This window comes from Hylaeus anthracinus, unplaced genomic scaffold (assembly GCF_026225885.1).
Source record: "Hylaeus anthracinus isolate JK02 unplaced genomic scaffold, UHH_iyHylAnth1.0_haploid 11997, whole genome shotgun sequence".
Taxonomy (NCBI): Eukaryota; Metazoa; Arthropoda; class Insecta; order Hymenoptera; family Colletidae; genus Hylaeus; species Hylaeus anthracinus.
Window position 1 is genome coordinate 7,936,997 of NW_026534344.1, and position 27,440 is coordinate 7,964,436.

General features: G+C 34.4%; 1 protein-coding gene and 1 long non-coding RNA gene across 2 annotated transcripts in view; one reads left to right on the forward strand and one right to left on the reverse strand.

Moving 5' to 3' along the window:
• The window catches only part of LOC128889460 (serine proteinase stubble), a 38,946-nt gene extending 14,744 nt beyond the window's left edge, over positions 1-24,202 (forward strand). Inside the window, exons 2-10 of the mRNA XM_054147112.1 lie at positions 2,388-2,727; positions 3,642-5,044; positions 12,857-13,003; positions 13,785-13,928; positions 15,646-15,722; positions 17,549-17,649; positions 18,899-19,170; positions 19,839-19,993; positions 20,926-24,202. Coding sequence (XP_054003087.1) covers positions 2,388-2,727; positions 3,642-5,044; positions 12,857-13,003; positions 13,785-13,928; positions 15,646-15,722; positions 17,549-17,649; positions 18,899-19,170; positions 19,839-19,993; positions 20,926-21,090 — 2,804 coding nt within the window. The 3' untranslated portion in view covers positions 21,091-24,202. The remainder of the gene's footprint in view (positions 1-2,387; positions 2,728-3,641; positions 5,045-12,856; positions 13,004-13,784; positions 13,929-15,645; positions 15,723-17,548; positions 17,650-18,898; positions 19,171-19,838; positions 19,994-20,925) is intronic.
• On the reverse strand, positions 8,967-15,215 carry LOC128889505 (uncharacterized). The gene is made up of 3 exons (XR_008460455.1): positions 14,632-15,215; positions 14,314-14,378; positions 8,967-9,547 (listed from the first exon to the last, which is right to left on the reverse strand). It is a non-coding gene; the product is annotated as an uncharacterized LOC128889505 (long non-coding RNA).
• Positions 24,203-27,440: the final 3,238 nt, after the last annotated feature.

Consider the following 27,440-nt stretch of genomic DNA (forward strand, 5'->3'; position numbering starts at 1 on the left):
ACGAAGCCCCATCCGACATTTTTGCAAAGGAAATTGTTGTTCAGAATTGTCTCAGCTACCCCCCATTTCCGGCTCCTCCTCGACTTTTGGGACACCCTGTATAGTACCTTTCGAATCATTTGTCTTTGTCATTTGACCTTTTTCCATTTTTTTGGTCCATTCAAAACGTGAAATCTTTCCTTGAAAAACGTATTTTAACTGGACTTTATAATCTGCTGAGAATATTTATTACATATCTCTAGAGGAACGATAAGATTCGCATCCAATATTTATTACTTCCTATCGGAGAAGAAATAATCGGGGAGATTATTTGTGACCCGTCCAAACTTTGAACGATTTATAATCTAGTGCGATTTAAGGGGAGACAACGCATTGATCATTTTAAAACAATCGACATCCTGTTTACCATTATATCGAAGATTTTTATCAATAAAGTTACATTAACCACGGTCAAGTTTAAGTTGCTTCGAGTCTACCTGAATGTAAAATGAAAATAACAGAGCTCATTTTGCAAAGGAAACCGTATTGCAAAGTTGGTCAACAATTTGAGTATTTAAATTGACATCATGAGGTTAGTTAGTTAGTCTGTTATTTAATTTATACAAATGCGTAGCCGTATACTCGACTTTTATATTTAATCCTTTGAGTGCGAGAGGACATTTTCATGCATATCTGAGAAATGGGAGACAATTTTAACCAAAGATGCATGATTGTAAACGAAACTGTGCTTATCAGCTGTTATATGTATATCACACGCATTACGGTATTACAAAATAAGAAGAACACATAATAACAACAGAAAAACATATAATATTTGTTATTAAAATGTACAATGAAATCTATGTTTTTTACATTTTTATAGAAAAATTGATTACAATATCGAATAGCAAAGTTGAACACTACAAAAACGAAATTAAGAAATCAGAAATGATAAATTAAATAGAATAGTTTCTAAATGCTATTAATCATTAAATTATGTAATCGTAATTCCATCCAAAGGCAATCTCTTTGACTCCTCAGTTTTACAATATATACAGCAGAGCTATGTCTTAATAATCTGTTTAGTCTATTTTTAATTAAAATAATCTATTTTTAAGTTACAAATCTTTTTTTTTCGTGAACCTAAGATAGTAGCTTCTTAATACTTTGAGAAGTGTGCGATGAATCAAAGGAATTAACAAATCTAGTGCCCTTCTTTGTAACTGTAAATTGATATAAATTTTCCTCATGTATATTTTTCAACATCATAGGTATGTCATGCAGAATTCAATGACTAATTCAATTATCAGAAAAAAATGTTAAGAATAAGAAAAATTGCAGTTATCTAAAAATTATGAAAGTGTTTTTCTCTATCGTACTGCAACCACTGTATGACGAGCAGTTTACAGTTTAACGTCGCTTAACTTTTATAACATTTTGTTACCGATTGTTCTAACAGTCTAGTTGAAAGGAATTCGTTTCTTTCCAAATTTCACAATACACAAACTTGTTGGAATGTCGAGCAGTTTCAATATAGCGGTACTAATGTTAAGCCACGTAAATAATAGAAAGGCGTGCTACAGAATCTACTGATCCAAATCCGAACCGTACGCTAAAACTCGATAACCCGATATTAAGAATTTCTGTTTCGTTGTGCTATTACATTAAATTCATGTTAATACAGATGAAACTATCTCGATTTCCCTATAATATAAATTAATTCTGTTATATTGTCAGTAACAGTTTCTTTGTACTCAAATACCCATTATGGTGTTTTGAAGTCTCTTTGATGATATCGCGAATACCCAGATTATAATAATACTTACAGTGGATGTAGAAAGTATTCGTACACCGATCAATTTCCAAAAAAACTATGTAAATATGTAATTTATGAACTTATTTTTTATAAATTAGTTACGAAATTAACAAAAAAGAAGAACAATGAATCGATAGAAATGTTAAAGCCATAAGTATTCGCACAACTGTTTAATTTTTAAAATTTCATTAAAAAAAGAAGAGAAATTTACATTAATCTATAAGTATATGATACTTCCTTCAAACAGAATATTATAAGTATATAATATTTCCTTTTCATTTTATAATTACTGTAACTCTTCTAACTTTTCGCATTTTTTTTGTTAATTTCACAAATTATATTAACTAGTAAATATTGTTTGGACTATATCTATCTTAGAGACTTCCGAGGATATGTAAAATATCATTGATTATAAAAAAAGAAGTTATGAAACTACAATTTCACATAAAAGTTTTTTGGGAAATTGATCGGTGTATATACTTATTTTATTAGATACAACGATATAAATTAATGTTCAATTACCAATGTGCCAATGAATGGGACGTTAAAGAATTACTCTTGCACCATTTTACAGCCTCTGTTTTCTCCGCAGGTACAGGAAGGAACATTAGGAACTTACCGTGCGTGTCACGCAGAACCGGCGAAACCGGCGTTTGCATGTTCGCGTTCACATGCGCGAAGGCGAACGGCACGCACCTCGGCACCTGCATCGATCGCTTCTACTTCGGTAGCTGCTGCAAGATCGACGACGAGCCTGACACTTTTCCTCAGGACAACAGCATCGACGACGGGCCGCCAGCAAGGCCGTTCGTCACAACCAGCGGGCCTATCGAGAGCAACGACATACCTGAGTACTTCTCAAGGCCGAAGCCGATCAACGAGAAGAAACCACCTGCAACGCATACCACTCAGGCAAGTGGATCGCTTATTTCGTATTTATTCAGGCTTCGCTCAGTTCTCGGGTTCGGTTCACCGTTAGTCGAGAAACTTGCCACAGAAAGTTGCCTAGTTTGCTGAGGGGTAAACCCCCTCCCTCCCCCCTTGATACCTTGAAAAATTGCATTTTTTTCTGAAATTACTTCTCGAAACTACTGCATCAGTCTTTGGATATATAACAATATTTTTGTTTATAATGATTTTTATGAACCCTTTCAATCAAATCGAGTCCATTTTTATAATAAATTTCTGTAAAACGAATAACTCTTCTTCGAAAAGAAACATCTAGAAACATTCATGACTCAATGTGCATTATTTCGATTAATAACTAGTTGTATTTTGATATAAGTAAAATTGAAATTGTACGTTCAAAAATCACTTTTAAGTTACATGTGTCGCCCTAGAGGCGCCACTCGAGCGCAAAGGGTTAATGGTGCTAGGACTAATCCGCGCGAGCTAATAAATATTTAGAAGTACGAAATCGTCATTTTGAACGCATAATAGAATCATTCCAAAATCGAACAATAAATGGAAAACATTCGAGGTATTAAATAAAAATTCTTTTAGCTAATAAACAATTTTTTTAAATACTCGTTTTACAATATCGTTAACCTCTCGAGGGACGAATCTTAAATGAATTTTGTTTGCTTTAATGGAGTATACACAAGCCAAAACAATATTTACTTGCGAATCGATTTTAAAGCAGCTGTTCAGCTTAAGTTTTATTTTTCTCTTGAATCGCGTGCCTCGAAGAGTTATAAGGAGTCGATAATGTTCTTTCCGAGAACTTACTTTTACTCAACTCCGGATACAGCTCTGCAGCAAACGAGCGCAATTTTTCAATAAAAATAATCATCTTCCTTTCCGTGAATGTTTAGGAAACGATCAACTTTTACACCACGCAGAACAGTAACACAGCTTCGACGACGATAAAGGAAACGACGAAACTCGTAACGAAGAAACCGATACTCGCAACAGTCGAAACGACCACGAAACCGGTTCGGTTATCGACCTTTCAAACCGTGCAAAATGTTTCGAAGGAGGATTCGACCACGGAAAGTCCGCTCAGAATCACCAGCGGTACTGTTCAGCTCTCACAAAAAACATCTGTCACGACGACGGAAACCATCAGTGCCACGAATAAGCCCGTATCGACCGTTTCGATCACGCAGAGGCCGACGACATTGGAAACCGTGACAAAAGTACCATCTACCACACAAACAATCGCTCAAACGACAAAGCCGATCACCAAGAAGCCAATTCACTCGTCCGTGTCTCATAAACCGACGCGTCCAGCGACGCATAAACCGACCTACACGACTATCCACAAACCTTTGGAAACGACCACGCTCAGACCTCCCCAATCTAGCACCGAAAGAACAACCGAGTCGACAACTTCGAGAACGGTGTTTACGACCACCCAGAGGACCGTCCCAGCGACCAGATTCCCGCCAAGAAACACGACGACTGCGAAACCATCGACTCAGCCTACAACCAGACGACCCATTAGCAGTACCAAGAAACCAACAATCAGCTCTAGCACGAAAAGGCCAACAAGCACCACGAAGAAACCGACTTCGCACACGAAGAGACCCGTCACTACTGCCAAACCATTCGTGAGTTCTAGTTTTGGTACCACGTTGTCCGTGACAACGACGAAGCCGTTCTCAACGACGACCGTCAAAATCCAACCAAACATTGGTACCACCAGCGAAAGCACATCGTCCTCGACCGGGACGAAATCCTCGACCCCTTCGTCCGTCCTTTCGAAACCTACCACGCCTGTCACGACGCGACCTGTTCAGAAAATCAAACCTACGACCGTGAGAACTACCTCCACAACATCCAAGCCCCAGACGACGACCACGTCGAGGCCGAAGCCGACGAAGATCAGCACAACGACCACGAAACCGGTGTCCCGACCAGAATACACGACCACTACTGAAAAAACGATACTTCTATCGACGATCGATGCATCGACCGTTGCCGTCACCAAGCCCAAACCAACACTGGAGTCTACAAAGCCCACGAAACCCACGAAACCGTTGAGTAAACCTACCAGCAGACCTGCTACTACGACCTCTTCGACCGTTTCGAGTTCTACCATAGCGGAAACCGATCAAACGTCTGGGACTTCCTCTGAAACGACTACGTCTGCGTACGTCGCAATAACGAAGGCGCCGATTGCCAATCAGACCCTGGAAGAGAACCCACCGACGACGCACTCGCCTGGACTCGTTACTTGGACGTCGAGTTCCGATGATGCGACTACGAAAACGCCAGAAATTTCTTCCACGACCACCACTCCGATGGGTGAGTAGTTTCACACCAGATGTTACATTTATAGTTAAACTTTACTTTGGTGGACCTGAAATTTGCAAGTTTTTCTTATGTAAGCCTATAAATTTCGACGGGTGTGAGCCATGTTCTTTGAATAATACAAGGTATGCCTATCAAATAACCGAACTTATGCGATGAAGCTTTTTATTCGTCACCAATTACAATTGAAATTTGATCGCTTCAAATATACAGCGTGTTAAAAAAAAAAAGCATTCAATATTTATATGGTGTATAGGGCGTATTGTACCGAGTAAAAAAGCTGTAGTAAACATAGGTCCAAAGGTCAACCGTTTCTGAGATACAAACATTTTTGTTTACTAGTATCATGATTGACTCTCTTGCTTTCATCGCATGCGATGTTTATGTCAGTGTTTATAAATTGCGTTCCGAATGTTCTTATTCAAGTGCCGACAATTTCGTTAATTTCATTTTTTCAATTTCATGTACAGAAATGTGCGGTGGACACGTGGAAAATCTTCTATAAATATTGAAAACCCAGTAGTAAGTCGATCATGATACTAGCAAACAAAAATGTTTATATCTCAGAAACGGTTGACCTTTGGACCTATGTTTACTACAGCTTTTTTACTCGGTACAACACGCCCTATACACAATATAAATATTGAATGCTTTTTTTGAACACCCTGTACATTCCTCTAGACAATCCTCGCAACGCTCCATCCGATTTTGCTAGTGTGCGAAGCAGTGCTGGATGTCTTCTTGCGTTAGCTTGTTGAAAGCCTCCAACGTTTCTGCTTTGACCAATTCCATGCTCTCAAATGTTATCCCTCTTCGCTTCAATTCGACCTTTGGAAATAAGAAAAAGTCACAGGAGACTAGATCAGGCGAGTATGGTGGATGATCCAACACAGAAATACTGTGCTTGCGAAGAACGCCTTCGCAGACAAACCGAAATGGGCTTGCCCATTGCTGCGATAAAGGATTCAAGAGTGATTCTTCCACAGGTTAAACTTTACTTTGGCGAACCTAAAATTTGCAAGTTTTTTTTTACATAAACCTGTAAATTTCGGCGAGTGGAATCAGAAAATGGCAGTTTTTATAATATTCCTTTTTCTAAAGGAAATTGTCTAAGACGAAAAGAACATTTGAATTCGTACGCTAAGGTCCGGAAATCGTCAAGGCGATCAAATTATGCGATTGGGCCTGCATAATTCATAAATTAATCGACGACTATTTCGGACGCGGCCAGTCGGTTTAATTTGCATTCCTCATACGCATGCGAAACGAAAACTGTTCCCGCGGAAAAGGTGAAATCAAAGAAAACGGATGTCCATTGTGTAACGTGACGCTTTTGTCGTCAATAGGAAATCATCTCGGCAGCAATTCACGTCGATGGGCACACCTCCTGCATTAACTATCATCGAGAGAACCGCGAAAGCTCCCGTTGAGTTTGATTGATTACGCGCGAATCCACCTTCCTCGCGCTTTCACCTGCACTTTTAATCAGTTCGTCAAAATTTCCTTGCTTCAAGATTTAAAAATATGAATATCGTTGTTCAAAATGACAACGCGATTTGTATCTGTAGACGATAGTGTACGATGTTCCAAAATACGCAGTAAATCATTTAATAATAATTATTAATATTTATCAGCCTCGGTACAAACATTTTTGTGTAATATTCATGAAGATATTTTGATTCTTAGATTTGTCTTTTCGTTAGATGACAGTTTTGCAGGATGTAAAACTGAAATTAAGGTTTCAGATTTATATGTTTGGTTATACGTATAAAAAGATATGATGCATATTATATTCAAGCAAAAACAATATTAAGATATAACAATTGTGTTTGTAGGAATTACAGAAACAAGTATGATCCATATTTTATTCAAACAAGAACAATATTAGATACAACAACTTTTTATAAATGTTGTATAAAAGAGTATGATGTATAGTTTATTCAAACAAGATTTATTATAAGGTGCAACATTTTTTTATAAAGGTTGCAAATTTAAAAAATATTCTTCTGCAATAAAAAAATTTGAAACTAATTGATTTTTTAATACAATGCAATTGATTATCATTCATTTATTATTTGATTCAATTATATTTGAAACGTTCTCCCGCTTCTAGATTAAAAAAATAAGAATATCATTTCTAAAGACAACTCCATTTCTACCTTTAGACAACAATGCATGATGTTTCAAAGTAATTTCTCTCTACAACGTAAATCGAAAGTATACAATTTTAAATAGTAAGCATAGTTATTATATCTCACTCTGAACGACATGTAAGCATTTGATTTAGTCAGAAGCTTGAAATATTCTTTTACTTTAATTATTAATTTCGTTTAATATTTATTTTGAATTAATGATATTAAATATTCAGAACAATATATCCAAACTTTATTAATTCCGTAGCACTTATGCACTATATTTATTTCGTTGTCTCGACCTTTCACATTGATATGACTTAAAACGATATTTTCTTATATTCTAATGTATAAACACATTTTCAATGAATACAACTTACAAACCCGATTCATTATTTCGTGCTTGAAACTAAATGTAATAAACATTATTTCTATTATTTAATGCTCATCGATTTGGTCATGTTGCAAATATAATGAAATTGCAAAAACTTATTGAATGTAGAATTGAAATTTATTTAACGATAAATGTTTTATCATTGTTTTGCAAAATCGCAACAAACATGGCTATCAAAGATGATAATTGTAATCAAACATGGTTACGATTGGTATGCCAACCTTCAAGAATAATTCTTAAAAAATGCAAACTGATAATGCAATAACAATATAATTCATCTGAAAATTCAATGTATCAAAAACAAAGATCAAAGAGAGGTTAATTAGAAATGTGTTTTTGTGTTCTAATATATCAAAGTATCAACTGAAAACACAGCAATGCAAATTGCATATCTTCTCAAATAATATTTCAATAAGGGCGCAAAATTAAGGTCAAAACGTCAAATTAAACTTCGTCTACGAATGCTCTAAAAATGTTAACAACATAATTGTCCTTACATTCTGTCAACAACATCGCAGAACAAAAAACATTTATTCAACTTTATTATGGAATGAAAAGTCCTTGTGTGGGTATCTATTTTTGAATTAAAAGTTCTTTTTTCCAGAGTATCCGAGTATTCACCATCTTGTAAAATACAAATCTTGTATCGCGTCGAAAGTTTCAAATTATCGTTATTTCTCATTCGTTAAATAGAGATAAGAATTTGAAGTATAGAATGAACTTCCACTTTATGGAGGACGAATTAAAAGCAATTCGAATGAAATGTTGTCAATCTGTAGTGTGCACCACATACGTGGTCTGTCTATAAAGATACCGAACTTTTGCTATTAAAAGAAAAAAATACAAGTAAAGCTTTTACATACGCGTTTATTTATTCAAAATAATCTCCCTCTGCGTCAATACAGCGTGTAGACCGCGTAATTAACATTTCGAAGGACCTTTGCAGCTCCTGTTTTGGTAGACCGTTTAGTACAGCGGTTACAGCGGCCTGAATCTCTGAAATGTTGCTATAATGTGTCCCTTTCATTAGAATTTTCAATTTTGGGAAAAGAAAATAATCGCAAGGAGACAGATCAGGCGAGTAGGGTGAATGGTCGGGACACATTAAAGCAATATTAGATTAGGTATTATAGAAAGAACGTATGAGGTGAAAAGAGTGTTAGTTTTGCGATATATTGCTATAATGTGTCCCTTTCATTGGAATTGGCATTGTTACCTTGGATCATATAGCAACGATTCGAAGATTCAGGCCGCTGTAACCGCTGTACTAAACGGGCTACCAAAACAGGAGCTGCAAAGGTCCTTCGAAATGTTAATTACGCGGTCTACACGCTGTATTGGCGCAGAGGGAGATTATTTTGAGTAAATAAATTTTTTTCTTTTAATAGCAAAAATTCGGTTTCTTTTTAGACAGACCGTGTAGTTTGAAACATCCTATATAACATTGTTCTGGGACTTCGACATTGAACACCGTAATTACTCGCGACAGGTTCCTCGCCGTAAAGAGCATTTAATCTCGAAATGGATTGTTCGCGCTCTGATAACAAAGGGACAATCAAGCCTTCGTTATTCTCAATATTGCGTTCACAATTTCCGCGAACGACAAACGTGATCGCGGATACATGTACATGCCCAGACGATTAACACACATTGATCAGAAACGTACAGTAAGCCACGAAAGTATTCTAAAGCTTCCGGGTGTAAGCCATGTTCTTTGGATAATACGAGGAATGGTTATCAAATAACCGAACTAATGTCATCAAACTTTTTATTAGTCGCCAGTTACAATTGAAATTTGATCGCTTTAAATATATATTCCTCTAGACAATCCTCGCACCGCTCCATCCGATTTTTCCAATGTGTAAAGCAATGCTGGATGTCTTCTTGCGTTAGCTTGTTGAAAGCCTCCAACGTTTCTGCTTTGACCAATTCCATGCTCTCAAATGTTATCCCTCTTCGCTTCAATTCGACCTTTGGAAATAAGAAAATGTCACAGGAGACTAGATCAGGCGAGTATGGTGGATGATCCAACACAGAAATACTGTGCTTGCGAAGAACGCCTTCGCAGACAAACCGAAATGGGCTTGCCCATTGCTGCGATAAAGGATTCAAGAGTGATTCTTCCACAGGTTAAACTTTACTTTGGCGGACCTAAAATTTGCAAGTTTTTTTTTACATAAACCTGTAAATTTCGGCGAGTGAAATCAGAAAATGCTAGTTTTCAGGCGAGAAATCCACTGGTTCAGAAGTTATGAGCCGTTAAAGGTGAATCTTTTTACTGTACTTGACAGGCAATTCAAAAGTTGAATTTGCACTCTGCTCCCCTCCGCGAGAAAATAGGCCCAAACCAGCTGTGTTAATTTGAAATATGGCAGTTTTCAAAAATAGGAATAACAATATAAAGATACATAATGTAGATAGGGTACAGCTACAAGGCAATAATTTACTCACGATACTTATTTGTTAATACAGAAATAAAATTGACTTTTAATTTCATATTATTTAAATATTAAATCTTTCATTTAAAGGGGGTTATAGCTATTCAGGATTTTCAAAAAATCTATTTTCCAGTTTTTGCATTTTTGTACGTAATCTTGAGCGTATCTAAACAAAATTTACGGCGATTCGACAAATACTAGTTTCTTTTTTATTAGATTTAACCTATATTTGAAACTTTAAATCCGTTTCTCTCAAAATTATATTTTTCAATCGGTGATGAAGTTATCTCGAGAACAACTGGACCAATCAGGCTCAAATTTCAACTCAAGTCATACAACTTTATTCTTTAGTTCTTAATCGAATGTTTCTTTCCATTCGATCAATAATATTCATTTTATAAACAATTTAAGACACTTTTTATCTTGCAAATTTTTGTTTGAGAAATCGTCATTTGGTTCAAACGTGATATTTCGTTTATTCCTTCCATTGAATACGAGATTGTACCTTATATTAACTAAATCCTTATTGTTTTTTGATTTTGGATAATCCAGTCCGGAGAAACCTTGATTACCACGAAACTCCTTTTCTGGAGGTGGTCTCGAAAATCATCCGTAACCATTTTTTAACCACAAGGTCATATTACACTTGGTCGTTGAATTCGTCTTGACACGGACTATAATAATCTTAAGTCAAAAATACAAAGTGCTATTTAAAATAATAAAGGTAACCTTGACAATACTAAACAAAAATTTCTTTTCGAACTTTTTTTTATTGCAATCTAGAGCCAATCGGAAAACGATCAACGTTTATTCAAAATATTTTTGTATCAGATTATCGCAAGTTCTTGAAAAATCGTGAAATGTGTTACATGGGACACCCTGTTTTGATCAATCTATTTGATGTAAACGGCTACGTCTTCATAATTAAAATCTGCAGCGAGTGAACCTGTAAATGGTACTTTTTTGTATAGGCTGTATTTTCATACGTATGTCCTTACGCTGAATAATTGCGTTCGTGGCGCACGTGCGACAGAAGCGTGAGATAGAATTTCTGTAGGTCGCGTTAATCGAGTTCCGAAACGGGTGTTTCCATTAGAGAAGCAAAGGTTGCGTTGCCCGCCCGCCCCCCCCCCCTCCTCCCCACCTGTATCGATGAGAGATGAAATTCTGTTGCGCGCGGAACGCTGTAACGGTTTAAACCGTCCACCGTAATCTTTCCTCTCGAATGCTTCACGAACCAACATTCACTCTTCCCTTCTCCGCCTCTTTTCCGTTGTAATTTAAACGACTCGAATTATTTTCCAATAACTGCACTTCGCTCCAGTTTCCGCCGGGAATAAGCTTCCGACTTTTTTTTTTCTAATTTCGTAATAAATGGTAGAGTGGATAGGTTGGACGAAGACAAATCTAATAATCCTAACGAAGGCGCTGATATGTTTCAATGTTACGGTTTGCGATCATTTTCAGAAATATGAAGATGAATGAAATGTATCCAGAGATTATAAGATTAGGAATATTCGTTGAATCGTAAACTTGTATTGAAATTAATTCTTTCTTCTTTTTATTCATCATGCTCGGATGGAAATAAATTGTTAATAGAAATCAGTAGTTTTTATAGGCGATGAAACTGACAGTTATTAGATACGAATGAATATCAGTAAAAAGTAAGTAAACTTTAATCGTGTTAAAATTCATCTTTCCGTTTATTTTTCAATTTTATGATTATCAAGTTCCTCTGTATATTGTTTGTAATTATTTATATTAAATTCGTTGTTAGAGGAAGACCTCAGTGAACGGTCGATAACTTTTGTGTCTAATAAATGTAAGTTTAATTGCTCATTAAAACTATTAATTTTTACTAGAAAACCAAATTTCTCTTTATATCACGCTTACAAAGAAACGAAACAATAATGTGTGTGTTAATATCAAAAGAAGATGAGCTCAAATAATATCTTGATAAGTGGATAATTAAAATTAATTATTTAACGAATTCGTATCTCTAACTAATAGCTATTTCTTCAATTTCAGATACATTCTCTTGAACGGAGAATTCTATAATTTACCAAAAATGCAATTTCTCATAAAATTATAAAAATTTTTACCGTAAAGATCCTGCACCTCCTGGAAGTGAAAAACGTTATATTTGAAATTGAATACATACTCATTGATTAAAAATATGAGTTTGTTTTATCTTTATACAGGAACTCTATCAAAGAACTTTAAATTTAGATAATAGTTTATATAAAAATTTGTTTGGTATTTGTTTATAAATATTGATTCTTAGTTTACAGTTCATTATTAATGTTTTTTTCTATTATACTGTTACGCATAACTACAGAGAGAGCGAAATTGACAGAATTAGAAAGAATTTAATAGAAATAAACTCTTTTTAAAAAATATTATAACAGTATCTCCTCACGTACGTTTTCCACAGTGTTCAGAACAATTTATTTTGGTTTAGAATTTTTATTAATAACGAATGCATATGGTCTTCAGTATGTGAATTTCATACGATATATATTTTTTAGGTAAATGGTAATGGTCTCTTGTAAAATTATAATTAGGAAATTCATAATTATAACAAAGAAAATAAATAATTATATTGCATATAACCATTACTATTTATATATTCATATTAAAATATATAATGTAAGAAATTGTTATACCTATCTTATATGAAATAGTTCTTACTCTGATTGCGAGACAGAAAGTTTGATTGAGATTGTCAAATTTTTTTGTTTATTTCGTTTCGTGCCAACACGTTTGTGAATCGCGAACTGATTGGTGATTGTACAATTTGATTCGCTCGTCGATAACGAATGTCTTTTTCAATATATTCCAGATCAAACCGAAAGCGAATGGACACCCCTCACCACTCCAGACGGTTGGATCATGATTCAATCGCTCACCACTAAAAAACCACCTCAGACTTCTGAAGAGACCACGCTAAAACCGATCCCAGAATCCACATTACAGCCTTCGACTTCCAGTACGATATTACTACTTACTGCAACAAACTTATTTTTCTAAACTTTTTATTTTATACGTTGCGATTAATCATAATAGGTTGTCTGGAAAGTTCGTGCCGATTTTCAGAAATGGAATGAATTTTTCAAATGATTGAAAACAAATGGCATCTATACATATTCTAAAAGATGATATTTCAAGGATCTTTAGAAAAGATTTTAGTTAAAATATATTAATTTTCGTCAGTTTTATATGCTCTTAAATATAGAAGGAATCTCTTTTTCCTGAAAAGGCAAAAATATCACACAACCAGCAAACAAAGTATGTGTGGAAATGCTTTGCTTAGTATAAAAAGAAAGAATTTATGCTAGACGATTAAGAACACTAGAATAGATCCAACGTCACTGATAAAGGTCACTTTAAAACATTGATCGGGAATAACCTATACGACACGTGAATTAGCAGAAATATTGAAAAGATGGAAAACCGGTATTCACGAGTATTTTATGTAGCCTCTTCGAACCATTTATCTTTCTCCTTTGGCATTTTTTCGTAAATGCAATAATAACGGAGTTATGACTTGAAACAATTGCGTGGACCACCCTGTATATAATTCAATAAATCTATATAAACATTTATGGTAATGTGCTACGTTCGAAATTTCCTACAAAATCGGCTCAAACTTTTCGGGCAAATCAATATTATGCATCAAGTAACTAAGACAGAGAGAAATTTGTACATGTTTAAATGCTTTCGCACAATTTTCATTTTGAATTTTACAATGAAATTGTGATTTGTTTTAGCTAAACCTGCAACAGAAACAGTCACGGAGTACATCACGAAGAGGCCTACTATATTGACGACTCTGTCAACGATCGCTAGCGTAACGATAGACACAGAACTTCCGGTTCCAATGGAAACACTGAACATGTCCGATTACAAGCAAGGTGACTGTATTATACAAAATTATCAATTATTAAGTTTATGTCTATAAAGTAATATGGATCAATGTTTGTTAGTCTCAGCGCAATCGTTATTATTTAGTATTTATTATGATGTCTCGACTCTTATATTTTAGTAATCGTAAAATTCCTCATCATTAGAATTGAAGCTTAGGTTTAAAAAATTATAAATTTGGTTACATGAATGATATAATGCATGTTTTATTCAAGCTGAAGAAATCTAAAACTGGAGAATTGAAGCATGATATTCAGAAGCTCTTCTGGCCACTATAAAATTGAATTAATACAACGAAGAATGTCTGAATAACACATATTACTGAATAATTACTCAATATACGGTGCATCCAAATTTAAAAATTATGATAGGGACCTGTACAGGTTTTCCCACTGTTCATCTTCTTCTTCCCTTGGTGTCTTTGATATTTCAATCAACAACTGAAAAATGAATCACGTATTATGATATACTAAGCTTTATTTACTTATACGATAATTTTTGCTTGGATATGTGCCAACAATTTCATATAGTAGTGTAGCAAAATTAATACGAGAAATTTGGATTTAAAGATAAATAGGAATACATAATCTACGACATATCGGTTGTATTTCATAAGTAAACTTAATTCCTATACTAATAGAAATGTTATGTTTACCAACGCTTGTATTTAAATTAACAAACATTGGTTCTTACCGTGTAAAATTGATTAGTCCTGCTGATGTAGTACATGCGAAGCGTTTTATTTAAACAGCAATCGAATCAGACTGAACAAATCTCTGAACACTTTACTGAACATATTACTAAACAACTAGTATCGATAATGCAGAAAACAGAGTGTTACTCGCGTCAATTATAAAAATCTCATTGCATGGTTTACGGAAGCAAGATAGAAATAATCAACGAGCGTGGTTACGTAAATGAAAACAAATCATTTTCCGTCGGATCGATTATTACTCTCCATCGAGGAGTCTGACGTAGTCACGAACGTCAAACAACATGGCGACGTACAATGTGTCATTTTACAAATCTATCTTTACTTAATTCCATAACAAACATTTCATGTATACTTTCACTTCCCATAATAATAAAAAGATAGTGTACATTGTTAACACATATTGTACATAACACGTATACAATTTCAATTAAAAAAAAATATTGTTCACTTTCATATTTGTTAAAAAATGTACTAGTTGAGCTCATAATTAACTCTTCGACTGCGGGAACGGTTTCATTCGAACAAGATCGCGATCGTAGTTTAAGCGTCCCGCGAAATTTCAAATTCGTTAAAACAATTCTTATAAAGAATGAGAAGATGAAACTTTCAAATATGTACAGTTCAATCATCAGACGTTTAGTTTTAAAAAATAAAAATTTTAAATTCAAAACTCCTTATTAATGTTATAAATATATATACATTCTCGTAATTGTGATACTATATTACTAATTTAGCGAAGCTAAATTGCCAAAACAGTATACTGAACGAGATTCCGAATTTCCTAACTAAAAATGTGAATTGCGTGCACGAATCGACCGCAAAATCAATTAGAGTTGCTAGGAAAAACGACGACGTTTATATGTCGCGCTTTTAAGGATACCGGTTCGTCCGGTCCGACGGATGCGTACAATGCTTGTTCTCCAACATGGCGGTCGCAGCAAGATATGGTAATTTTTTGAAAGGCTTGAACTCAACGATTCTTATTCTTGCAGTGTGCGGAAGAAGATTGTTCCCAGAGTCTCGAATCGTTGGTGGCAGTCGCAGTTCTTTTGGAAAATGGCCATGGCAGGTGAGTACAATACAATGAACTTCTTAACTTTTTTTCACCACACGTGGCCGTTGAAATGGAGACAATCTTGTTCATCCGTACCTATTAAGGGATTCCGGGGGTGAAAAATAACGAATAACAGAAAGTTTTATGAGTAGAAGACAAACATAATTAATATAGCGGCTACTTGCTTTGGGACGTATTTATTATAGACTTCGAAACCTACAAATATTGCAATTAAATTTAATTATGTGTTTGTTATTTTCATGATATATCATGAATTTTATTATATATAACACATTCTTGATTTAAAATCCCTATTAGAGCTGTTAATTTTTATAAGAATTAATGGCGTTACTTTTATTTGGGAGACTATCATGATACTCTTTTATGTACTTAATTTAGTAGATTTAAATTTTGTCACTATAGTAAATGAACAATTTTATGTACAAGGATAGAGTAAGAAACCTAAATTATTTTTAACTCCTTCAGCGAGATTAATTGCAACATTGAATGAGGTAGGATAAAACATGAAATTAATATGTGCAACGAATACATAACTCGCATTATCTCATACAATTTGCCATTTGAATTTCAAGTTGAGGCAAAAGATATAAATGGAAGTAAATAAAATAGAAGTGTATACAAAATTAAAAAGTGTTAATTTAATCTAAATTATTTTCATTTATTTCGTAACTACGACTAACCATAAAACACAAACTTTAAAAGTCGATATATTTATTCCTAGCGTCATCTGTTAAGCATGTCAGGAACTCCAGGCACTGTTGCTACGTTCTTCCGTTACTTCCAAACAGAGATGTGCAAAAGTTTATTCTAATAAAAGATAATGTACGAAACCAACGTAATTTATTCCTAATGTTTATTCGATTAAACACATAGATTTGTATTTCTTTATCGTAATTCTTCATTCTAACATTTAAATTTTTATTTCTAGTTAACGAGAAACGAAAAATCAATTGTCTATTTTTTATTCATTATTGAAAATATTTACAACTTGTTACCAACCGGATTCACTCCATTGAATATTTAAATCACCTCAGAAAGAAAATATTCGAATATAGAACATGAATCAAAGACGCTTCAGACACTCCAAAACTAGATTTTCATAATAATTGAGTAAGTGCACTTGTACCTTTAATGATGTTCACTTTGGAAGATGTGCACCAAATCTGTTGGTACATAATTAACAATGATCACGTTCTATTCTATAACCCGTTCAATCCACGAAAGTAGTGGCCAGTGCTAACCGACTTCACTATTTTTATAAACCCAATCACATACTCCGAATAGATTGACCAAACACAAGGAAACACACGAAGTTGAATAGATTTTCAATATATAAGGTAGAATACATAATTTCTAACATATTTTATAATCACTTACAAAATTGATTATCGCAAAATTTATTTTTGTCAAAACTTAGTTCCATTTCTCATGTTCAAAGCCAATCAAGTGCAAATAATCTCGCAGGCCTAATGTAATACTAGCGATGTAATACTTACGAGACGTCAAAAAAGATATGATAAAATAGTAAGAAGTTTATTTTTTTTTGTAATGGCTAGGGTTACCCTCCATTATCCTATATGAAATGGTAATAACGAACGTGTTAAGAAAGTTCATTTAATACAAAAAAGAGAAGGTTACAATTCCCTCAGAAAATTTAGTGTTTCGAGTGTAACAACCTAATACATAGAAGGAACGGTACCGTTCCACATTCTATTCTTGGGATTTCCAATCGCGTCTCGAGTCTCGACAATCGACACGCCGATCGTCAAGCACGACCAAGCATCGTTCTTCGTTAAAGGAGATGAATGTTTTCTTTTCAGATCTCGTTACGACAATGGAGAACGTCTACGTATCTGCACAAGTGCGGCGCAGCTTTGCTCAACGAAAATTGGGCCATAACCGCAGCGCATTGCGTGGAAAAGTGGGTATAATGTTTGTCATTGCAGTGATTCTCCATCGATATGATTTCTTGTTAGACGAGAATCTCGTTCGTTATCTTCTTTGCTTATCAAATTATTAATCCTTCGCGCTTCGTGACATTTTCGCTCGAACGAACTAACAAATTCAGACGACTATGCGAGTATTTGATAAATTGCTTACAGTACTTATCGTATAACTGAATATTTCGTATAATTCAAAGAAAAAAATAAAATATACAGGGTGTCGCAAAAATGTTGTAACACCTTGAAAGAAGTGGTTCGGGAGGTGATTTGAAACAACTTTTTCCGTAGCGAAAATGTTGTCAGAGGTTTCGTTGAAGAGATATTAACGGAAAACACTGATCAATCAGAGCGCGAGGATGCTGATGGAGCGCTCGCGGTAGCGTATGAGCCGTACGGCCGGCTATCGCGTAGCCTACGCTCAACAATTAAATATATTATAATATAAATTATATTAATATATTTTATCTAAATTATATAATATATATAATTTATAATTATATATATAGACACCCTGTATAAAGATTGATACATTTTTGTAGAAAATATCAAACTATATCGACTAATGTAATAAAAAATATTTAATAGTAAATATTTTAAAAAAAGGTTAGTGACTTTCATATGTTACCTACGCGTCCACCAATGGGAAGCCTACTAATATCAGAATATTTGGTACTTTTGGAAATTTGGTACCAAATTTTAAATTCGTATTATACAGAAGGCTAGCGTAGTCAAAAAAATATGATACTATTTAAAAAAAGGTTAGTGACTTTCATATGTTACCTACGCATCCACGGAAATTTTGTTGAAGTAAACGTTCAGTAGGTTGAATTTACCGCGCTTATTGTCACCATACTGTACTATACTACATGTTACTTCTTGTACAAAAAGGACAAGAGTGTATATGGTGTGTTAAATATTAAACGGTTGATCTGTGTCAATTAGTTATAAAAACCAAGCATTTGTCCTATCCCGAATTCCATTTCAACAAATTTGGTACCAAATTTTAAGTTCGTATTATACAGGGTAATAGGGTGCGAACAGGAATCGCATAGTCTACCTTAGGAAACGTGTCTTTTTTGATATTATTAATCTTGGTTATTAATTCTTATAACTTTCTTGAAGTGTTGACACCGGTTACGTTAACTGAACTCATTACATATGTTTGTACAAGTCCTCATTTTCCGTTACGTGCATTTCTAACGTATTTTCTTTCTTAACGATTCACAGCGTACCGCCAAGCGACCTGTTGTTGAGGATCGGTGAACATGATCTCGCAAACGAAGACGAGCCGTACGGATACCAAGAGAGAAGAGTTCAAATTGTCGCTAGTCATCCGCAATTTGATCCCCGAACGTTCGAATACGACCTCGCTCTGTTAAGATTTTACGAGCCACTGTTGCCATTCCAACCGAACGTTTTGCCGATTTGTCTGCCGGACGATGACGAGTCCTATGTCGGACGCACGGCTTATGTCACTGGCTGGGGTAGACTTTATGACGGTAATCATAGATTTTTTTATTAATTATTTGACAAGAAAATCCAGCCAATTGTGTCACGTAGAGTTTGATGTCACTTTTCGTATACAGTGAATCGCAAAAATATTCGGATGTTTCCAAATGAAAGAGTTGACATTTAAAAAATGTGAGAAATATTAGAAATTTCTAAACAATTTCACTTTTCTAATAGCGCATAAGTGTTATGATTATTTATATTAAATTTAAAATGGCTTTGAAAACGTAAACAGTTTTTAAGAAATATTTTTTTGTAACATCGAACAAACGGGTGCCATAATAATATTCCAAGGATTGAGTTACTAGTACATTCGTATATAAATATAGAATTTTATGACTTACTAATCTTGTTGTGTTTTGTTAACGAACAGTTACATCTTTCCTTATATTATGCCAAAGTTTCAACATTTTCGCTTTTAGTACTTCCTTGAAATTGATATTATATTTACTAAGTTGTCTACCAATTTCATTTTTCTTTTTTAAATACTCAAAGAATTTTGAACTACTAGAAGAATAGTATATTTTGAATATTATTGAAAACTTTAGCTGTATGCAGACTTTTATCAAAATTGACACTTACAAATTGGGCGATATTACTAATAGTAAGGTGATCTAGCCTGATATAGGAAACATGCTGATTAAGATATCATTTCCAGAGGGGCCATTGCCGTCCACGCTTCAAGAGGTCGCTGTACCAGTCATTAATAATACAATGTGCGAGGGCATGTACAGAAACGCGGGATACATCGAACACATCCCTCACATTTTTATTTGCGCCGGTTGGAAAAACGGCGGATTCGACTCTTGCGAGGTATGTGCCTTTCTTGAACTCGATGTACACACGGAATATCGAGCGAAATTTCGATTCTGCAAAGTAACGCGCAACAAACGCGCAAACGTCGCGTATGACGTTATCAATTTCTTTAGAAATGGTATATTTTCCTTTTTTAGAAGGAAAAGTGAAAAAATAAAAGATTCTAAGTGATTTCCAAATTAATAATACGTCTGCGCGTTATTAATCAAAACTTTAACTAAAAGAAGAAGTAAAAATAAAATTATATTCTCAGATAGTTACAAAATTAATAATGCGCGCGCGCGTATGTATGTATGTACGTATGTAAACAAATTTTTCGTTAACGTTTTCTAAAAAACTAATAGCGAGATCAAAATGATCGATGATGCAATCGATGTGTATCAATCTAACTTAGAACTGATTAGATTTTGTTCTAATTCGGTCCAATAGTTTTTTAGTTTTTTTTTTTTTAAGAAAACTTAACTCAATAACGCAATCTAGATCGGAGAATATAAATTTATGAGTGAATAGGTAAACGGAAATAGATATATATGCATATATTATTATTATTATATTTATGCGTATATAATACATGTATATATACAGGGTGCTTCAAAAGTATGGAAACAGTCAAATATTTCCAAAATGGAACATTTGTGAGAAAAATGGTTTAGAGAAATGTTTTCGGGTTTCAAAAATTTTATTAAATGATCGTGTCCGTTTGACCTTCAAAGGACCGGTCAAAGTCATGTCAAGGTCAACATGATTTTTTGTAACGGAACACCTCACTTTTTATCATGCACTGTGAAAGCTAACTATGAGACTTTTTCAAAACACTAGTTCTAAACATTTTTTTTTATTCGCGATACCAGCTAGTTAATTAATATTTTAAGTTGGAGTAAACGTTCACTGGTTTACGTTAATAATAAAAGCTTTCTATTTTCTTGCAGGGCGACAGTGGAGGGCCAATGGTGATCCAGAGGGCGCGGGACAAACGGTGGATCCTTGCTGGAGTGATCAGCTGGGGGATAGGTTGCGCTGTGCCGAACCAGCCAGGGGTTTACACTCGAATCTCCGAGTTCCGTGAATGGATCAACCAAATATTGCAATTCTAATCTAAGGATCTTATGAAATAACTTGGAAGAACGATTCGGTGGAAACTACAAAACGATTCTAGCCCACCGGTGTACTCGAAATATCGTACCCTAATGAGACCAGTTTTCGCCCCTTGACCTACAACAACGCGTGAGACTCGTGGTACGGATTTCGAGCCAAACATGAAGGGTACGAGTCAGCCATGTCGTGGAAGTGTACTAGCGATATTATATCCGACTATGCAAGGTCCCAAATTAAATGGTATGGCAAGGGGTTAGCGCAACAAAATAAAATAAGAAAAATTATGGACGCGCTCGAATAGAATTAATTTATTGCGTATCGTGGCCGAAAGCCGAATTATGTCATACACGATGAAAGCACACGATAAATTACACGACATAGTTCGTACGTGCGAATGGACTTCGTGTTTTTACGTATCAGTTGCTTATCGCAAATTCGTGCGCTGTCGCACATAATTTCGAATAACGCGCATGATCGCCGGCAGGTAACTAATGCCACCTTCCGCGCCACGACCTCGTTGCGACAGAAGAAGAGGTCGACATACTAGTGCTCTACAGTTTTGAACAGTGATGTTATCGTGGACGTTAAACGACAACGATACATCGCGTATCAGCGGCGCTACTAGTTCAATACTCCGATTATGCGTATTACCAACGCGCCTCTACAGACTCGACACGCGGTATAACGTTTTAACGAAGAGTATCGACCGAGTGGATCTCTAAGATCGATCGTTGATAATCCTTTGCAACTCGTTTCCTGTCGAGGATGATTCTTCGTTAAAGGAAAAAGAGGATTCCCCAGAAATGAGATATAAAGTGAGCTCTCGACTTGTGCGATTAATTTGCTCTGGAGCTTTCTATTTAAGTCGAACTTTGTATTAATTTTGATAAGATATACCTGAGATAGTAGCTTATAATCCAGTCACTTTAGATATGGTTCTATAAATATTTTTGTCAAGCTGATCTTTTGCATATATTGTAGCATCTCTATTATGTGAACTAATTGGGGGACAAAAGTGTTCGGATAACAGAATTTTCACATAATAGAACGATAAGTGATTAGCACTCAATTTTATTTAATACTTAAGACAATGGAAACAAATAGAATTTGTTTGTAAATAAATTTATACATAGAATACAAAATAAGAAAACAAACAATATTTCATTAGGTTTGCGTTGAACAAACGACTGAAATATATAATTAAAATTGTTTACTGTCGCTAAAGTTTTTAAATTTATTGCAGTACCTACTGTTTGTATTCGTTTAAATAATTTTTATTAAAACGATTCCTTTCGTTTTTATGTTGATAAATTTTGCAAGACTATATTTTTGTCCTTTCGTTGTACTTCTTCCATAATCAAGAATTTTTGCAGCAAATTTACGTTAACATTCAAATTATTAGTACGAAAAAAACTATCAGAATTATCTAATAATTGTACACTTTTATTAGCATTAAATAATTTTATCTAGTTTAATTCAGTAATGTTTCAATATTTTTTTAATGGGATAGATCTTAAACTTACACATTGGTATCACTTCCGCTGTCTTCGTTACTATCTGCCATTTTTGTGGTCCTACGCACCAATTACACTTCTTTCGACATGGTGAAATATGTAGTATTCTACTCAAATTTACAAATGCTATAAAAATTGTAATTATTTATCATTAATCGTTATACATGAAGTTTTAAAAATGTTTGATTAAAAAGAAATACAGCAATATGCACCTTGCTACCATAATTAATACGAATGCTTTTTGCGAATAAAAGATGGAGAAATTCCCTTTTCTAAGTTCAATGGCAGTGTTTAACAATTTTTATTTTTAGGAACTTGTTGCTTTGAAAATCATATGAAGTTCCGTGTATTCTAATTTAGTGGGTTCGGGGCACGTGTAAAATATTCCATGATCAGCTGTTTGTAGACATCTCAAAAATTGTTGTATCGTATATCGCAAAAAATGGTTACCGTTAAAAATAAAAATAAGAAAATTCTATACAAAACAGTTATGTTATATTATCTTTAAACAGTCAATAATTATATTTAACGTGAAATTTTTTAACTCGATTTGTAAAATTTATTATTGCACGCTTTCCCACATTATCATTGATTTTGAATATCAAATGCGATTTATGCATCATATTAAATATAAATTAAATTTATATTAAGTTATATATTAAATTAAATTATATATTTATATTAAATTATGTATTTATATTAAAAATGGTAACATACTTCTTTTGTGGAAAAGTTCCTTATTCTTATTTTGCATAATAATTATCTATGCAGTAAACAATAGTTTTTGAAATATCTGGAAGGAACCGATTGTCGAATATTTTACACTTAATTAAAATATCTACAAAAATTCAGCTTGATAAAAGTATATCCATAATATTTTATGTATTTAAGTGTTGAATGACTGGAATACTGAGCTTGAAGAGATGAGTGAATTGAATGATGCCACGCATTAGACGATTGCCTAGATATTATGGCCTCTAGCGTGTGTCATCCGATAGTATTAAAAGAAGTCGAACTATGCAAGGATGACAAGGATGTCTAATAAAATCCAAATCATATTCAACGCATCGATCTTACGATTAATTTTATTATTTAATTACAGTTCAACGGTTCTATACATGCTTCTTTAAGAGAAGTATGGGAGAAACGAAAACTTGATGTAACATGTAAATATATAAAAACAAAATATAAATATAATTATGTAACTTGGAGCTGAGCTACGTATTTATGAATTCGCGTAATTCGAGGACACGCTGTGTAGGCAAATACAAATCTCACGTAAATTGCATTTATCGTTGCAAGTCAATAGTATCGATAATCGCGAGAGATCGTTCGATGACACGAAACTCTGAATTGCGAGAGTCGACGAAGGCAGCATATTCGACGATATCCGGCCTCTTGCAACTTCATTTTCACGTCTTCCGTCCTCGTCAGCCTTTAAAATACAAAGGTTGATAGCGTACAGAGTAATCCGTGAACATTGCGTTTTCGTTCCGTTTCGAATCATTAATAGATAAGGGGTATCCATAAGTAATGTCGTTGTTTGATACTGTACAAAATTTTATTTTATTTAATGCTTAATACAATTTTATTTACACTATAATCGTTGTTGATAATCTTCGCCTATCACACTGATAAACTTTCTATTACCTTTTTTTTAAAAAAATTAGGGTAATTTTTAAGTAAACAATTTTTCCAGTGTAATTTTGATAGCTGTTGCGATGGGAAATATTTTTCCCCAAAGAAGATACGATGCGGAAGGAAGTATTTCTCAATCCAATACTTTTTTGTGTGATTTCCCAACCATAAACGGTTTCAAATTAAAGCCACGTATAGTATATCAATCTGAGCATAATAATATGCAACACTTGTGGTTTTAATTACACAGGTATCCATACGGTTGTTGAAAGGCCGGATGTCTGGTAAAACGTTATAACTAATATTTCTCGTAATAAAAATAACTATACTAACTCATTTTAAAATGATCTTCTCCTGCATCCCTCCTTCAATTTGATTTTAACCGCGCCGTACGGAACCCGCGTCCTTAACCTCGCCCGTATCGCGAAAAACACGACATAACCATTATAAATGGTCTTTCTTTTTTTTTGTTAATACACAAATCAACACTACAATTTATTTATAATATGATGATGTTGGTATAGAGCTCTGACCAAAGGAAGTAAACAACCAGGTAAGGTTGTCCCAGGTAACTCTAATTCTCTGAAAGAAACATTTCCTTTGTAAACAAAAAAATAAGCTTCTAAATGGAAATTATCTGGACCACGAATGCTATCTGTGATATTTGTTGTCGAAAGAACTAATTAGGCCTCCATGATTGTATTCCGGTGACATTTATGTAGTATTTTGCATTTTCAATCGAGTCTGGCGCCGGCGTTGCTAATCTCCCAGATAGCACCGGACGTCACATGAACGTCCAGTTTATGTCCAGTTTACGTCCAAACGCGTAACGTCCATTGTCGTCCTGCGAACGTCCATGGGACCTAAATTCTGTACGTCTCAGGGAACTCCGCTCTGAACTTTCTGGATTTAGGAAAAAATATTTTTTTTTAAACAAAATAAATATTATTTATTAATATTATTTGTAATATAATATTTATTCAATATGTAGAACAGAATATTTTTTTCCGAATATAAAATACACTATTTACAATTGTAAATTAATATTATTATCTCAAATAGCACCGGACGTCCCATGGACGTACAGAGAACGTATAGAAAACGTTTTGGAAATGTCCAGAACCGGACGTTCTATGGACGTCCATAAGACGTCCCTGTGCTATCTGGGCTGTAACTAAAAGATAATAATGTTCAAATAATTAGTTTGATTTCTGAATATTCAACTTTAACAACAACTAACATTATTAAACGAATTTGTCCAGTTCAAATATGAATCAACGAAACAATATAATCGAGGTAATAAACAATTATAATACACACTAAAAAACCATATTAAAATCTTTAAATATAAAACAAGATTTAGAAAAATTACTTGGAAAAGACCGTTGTTGCAAATATTTAATTTCACAGAGAAAAAATTAATGTTGTACGTAAGAATCTAACATTCTAAAATCAACTAGGACATTCATAGTTACAATGTAAATTAAAGATCTATTTTCACAGTGATTTTAAATATTGTTCTGTTGTTTTTGATTAGACATTTTTAAGCTATTTTACTGGTTTCTATTTAACCATATTTCAATCGACCCCATCCTCTTTTGTCGACTCATATCTCGTAAAATAAAAACATTATAACGTAATTTCATCGATTTTCATCCCAGTACACAATACTTCTTTCTCTTTAATATGATATCGAACGACTGATAAAAAATCAATATACCTACTAATCCAAACACAGGTAAAACAACATTTTGTATGCGCTAACATAATATTTTACTAGCGGAGCATTATAGAGCAAGAACAACGGAAGGAATCTTGTCGTTCACCCTGTTTGTGAAACACGATTCCCTCTTTCAGAATTTGTTCGTGTCAGCAGCTCGGAACGTGGGTGTTGATATTTGCGAACCACTTCCAGGCGTAAGTTCAATCGTCGCCCACTCGATACGCCCTCGCTTTCACCTGTGGAAAACGGAACATCAGAAAATTTCGAAAATAATGGAATTGTCTATTCGACTGGGTTTACGCTACTGTAAGACATCGCACGAATGGTGCAAATGAAATGGTAATTTGTAGTATTGTTGAGTTTCGGTCTGAAACAAGAACTTTAATAAATAACAATTAACTTTACAATAGAAATGTGTACAATAGAAATGTAATTAAATGTAGCTTCGGAACGTCTGCACTCGATGGCGTCTTGCTCGAAACTGACAGCTTGACAGTCGATCGAACCGATCGCCTCTTCTCGCTGTCTTCTTGTTTCGGTCGCGAGCACCAGCAGGCTTTGGAACCACCCAAAGGGTGCTCGCAACAGTATGACATTTTATATCGCATTTGTGACAAATTTATCATTATGTTAAGGCCTCCAAGACTAACGATCCAGACCTTCTCGAATATTGCACTTCGTGCCGTCTATTTCCGAAGGACCACACAATGCTTTGGGAGTGATACTCATTGCTGATACTGATTCATTTATTAAGCTGCTATCTTTTGCAGAGGTTTACCTGAATCTGTTTACAAGTTTCTAAATTCAGTTTCTTGAACCTAGTCCACTTCCTCCCTCCCTCTTCATGTTCGGCGAAGGGTGAGCCCTCAGGCGAGGTTTTCGAGTTTGGTCACTATGGTGTTTGATGATTTGGCAACTTCGAGGAAATTTCGTCTGGGCAATTCTAAGAGACCCTCTGGGACACGATTTTACGATACCCGGGCTGAAGCTAACGTAGACAATTGCTGATTTCTTCATGAACCTTAATGTTCATTGGCTGCAGGCCTGCTAAAATTACAGATAAGAATCTAACTGTTAAAAATGACTCTACGGATATTTTCCCGTATCGTAAAGTTTGTCTCCTTATTGCCCTAAGACATTAAATATTTTCAACTCTCTGTCTGCGGCAAAAAGATGGGAACACATTAAGCGTTGCGTCCTTTCATCCTTTCATGCCAAAACAAGAACGACTCTATCAATTTTCAAAGAAAGTTACTTTCTCACGCTCCTTGTACTGGCATTGTCACTGTTATAGATCAGTGCAAATTTGCATTTATAACATTTAGAAACATAGAGAAGTTATAAATTTGCTAGATCCCTGCTAAATGTGATCTATATTGTGGTTTATAACATTATTTAGTAAAATAAACAAAAATCAACTGCGTCTATGTGTGTTTCTGGTTTTTGTGCAAATTTTTGTAACGATAAGCATAAA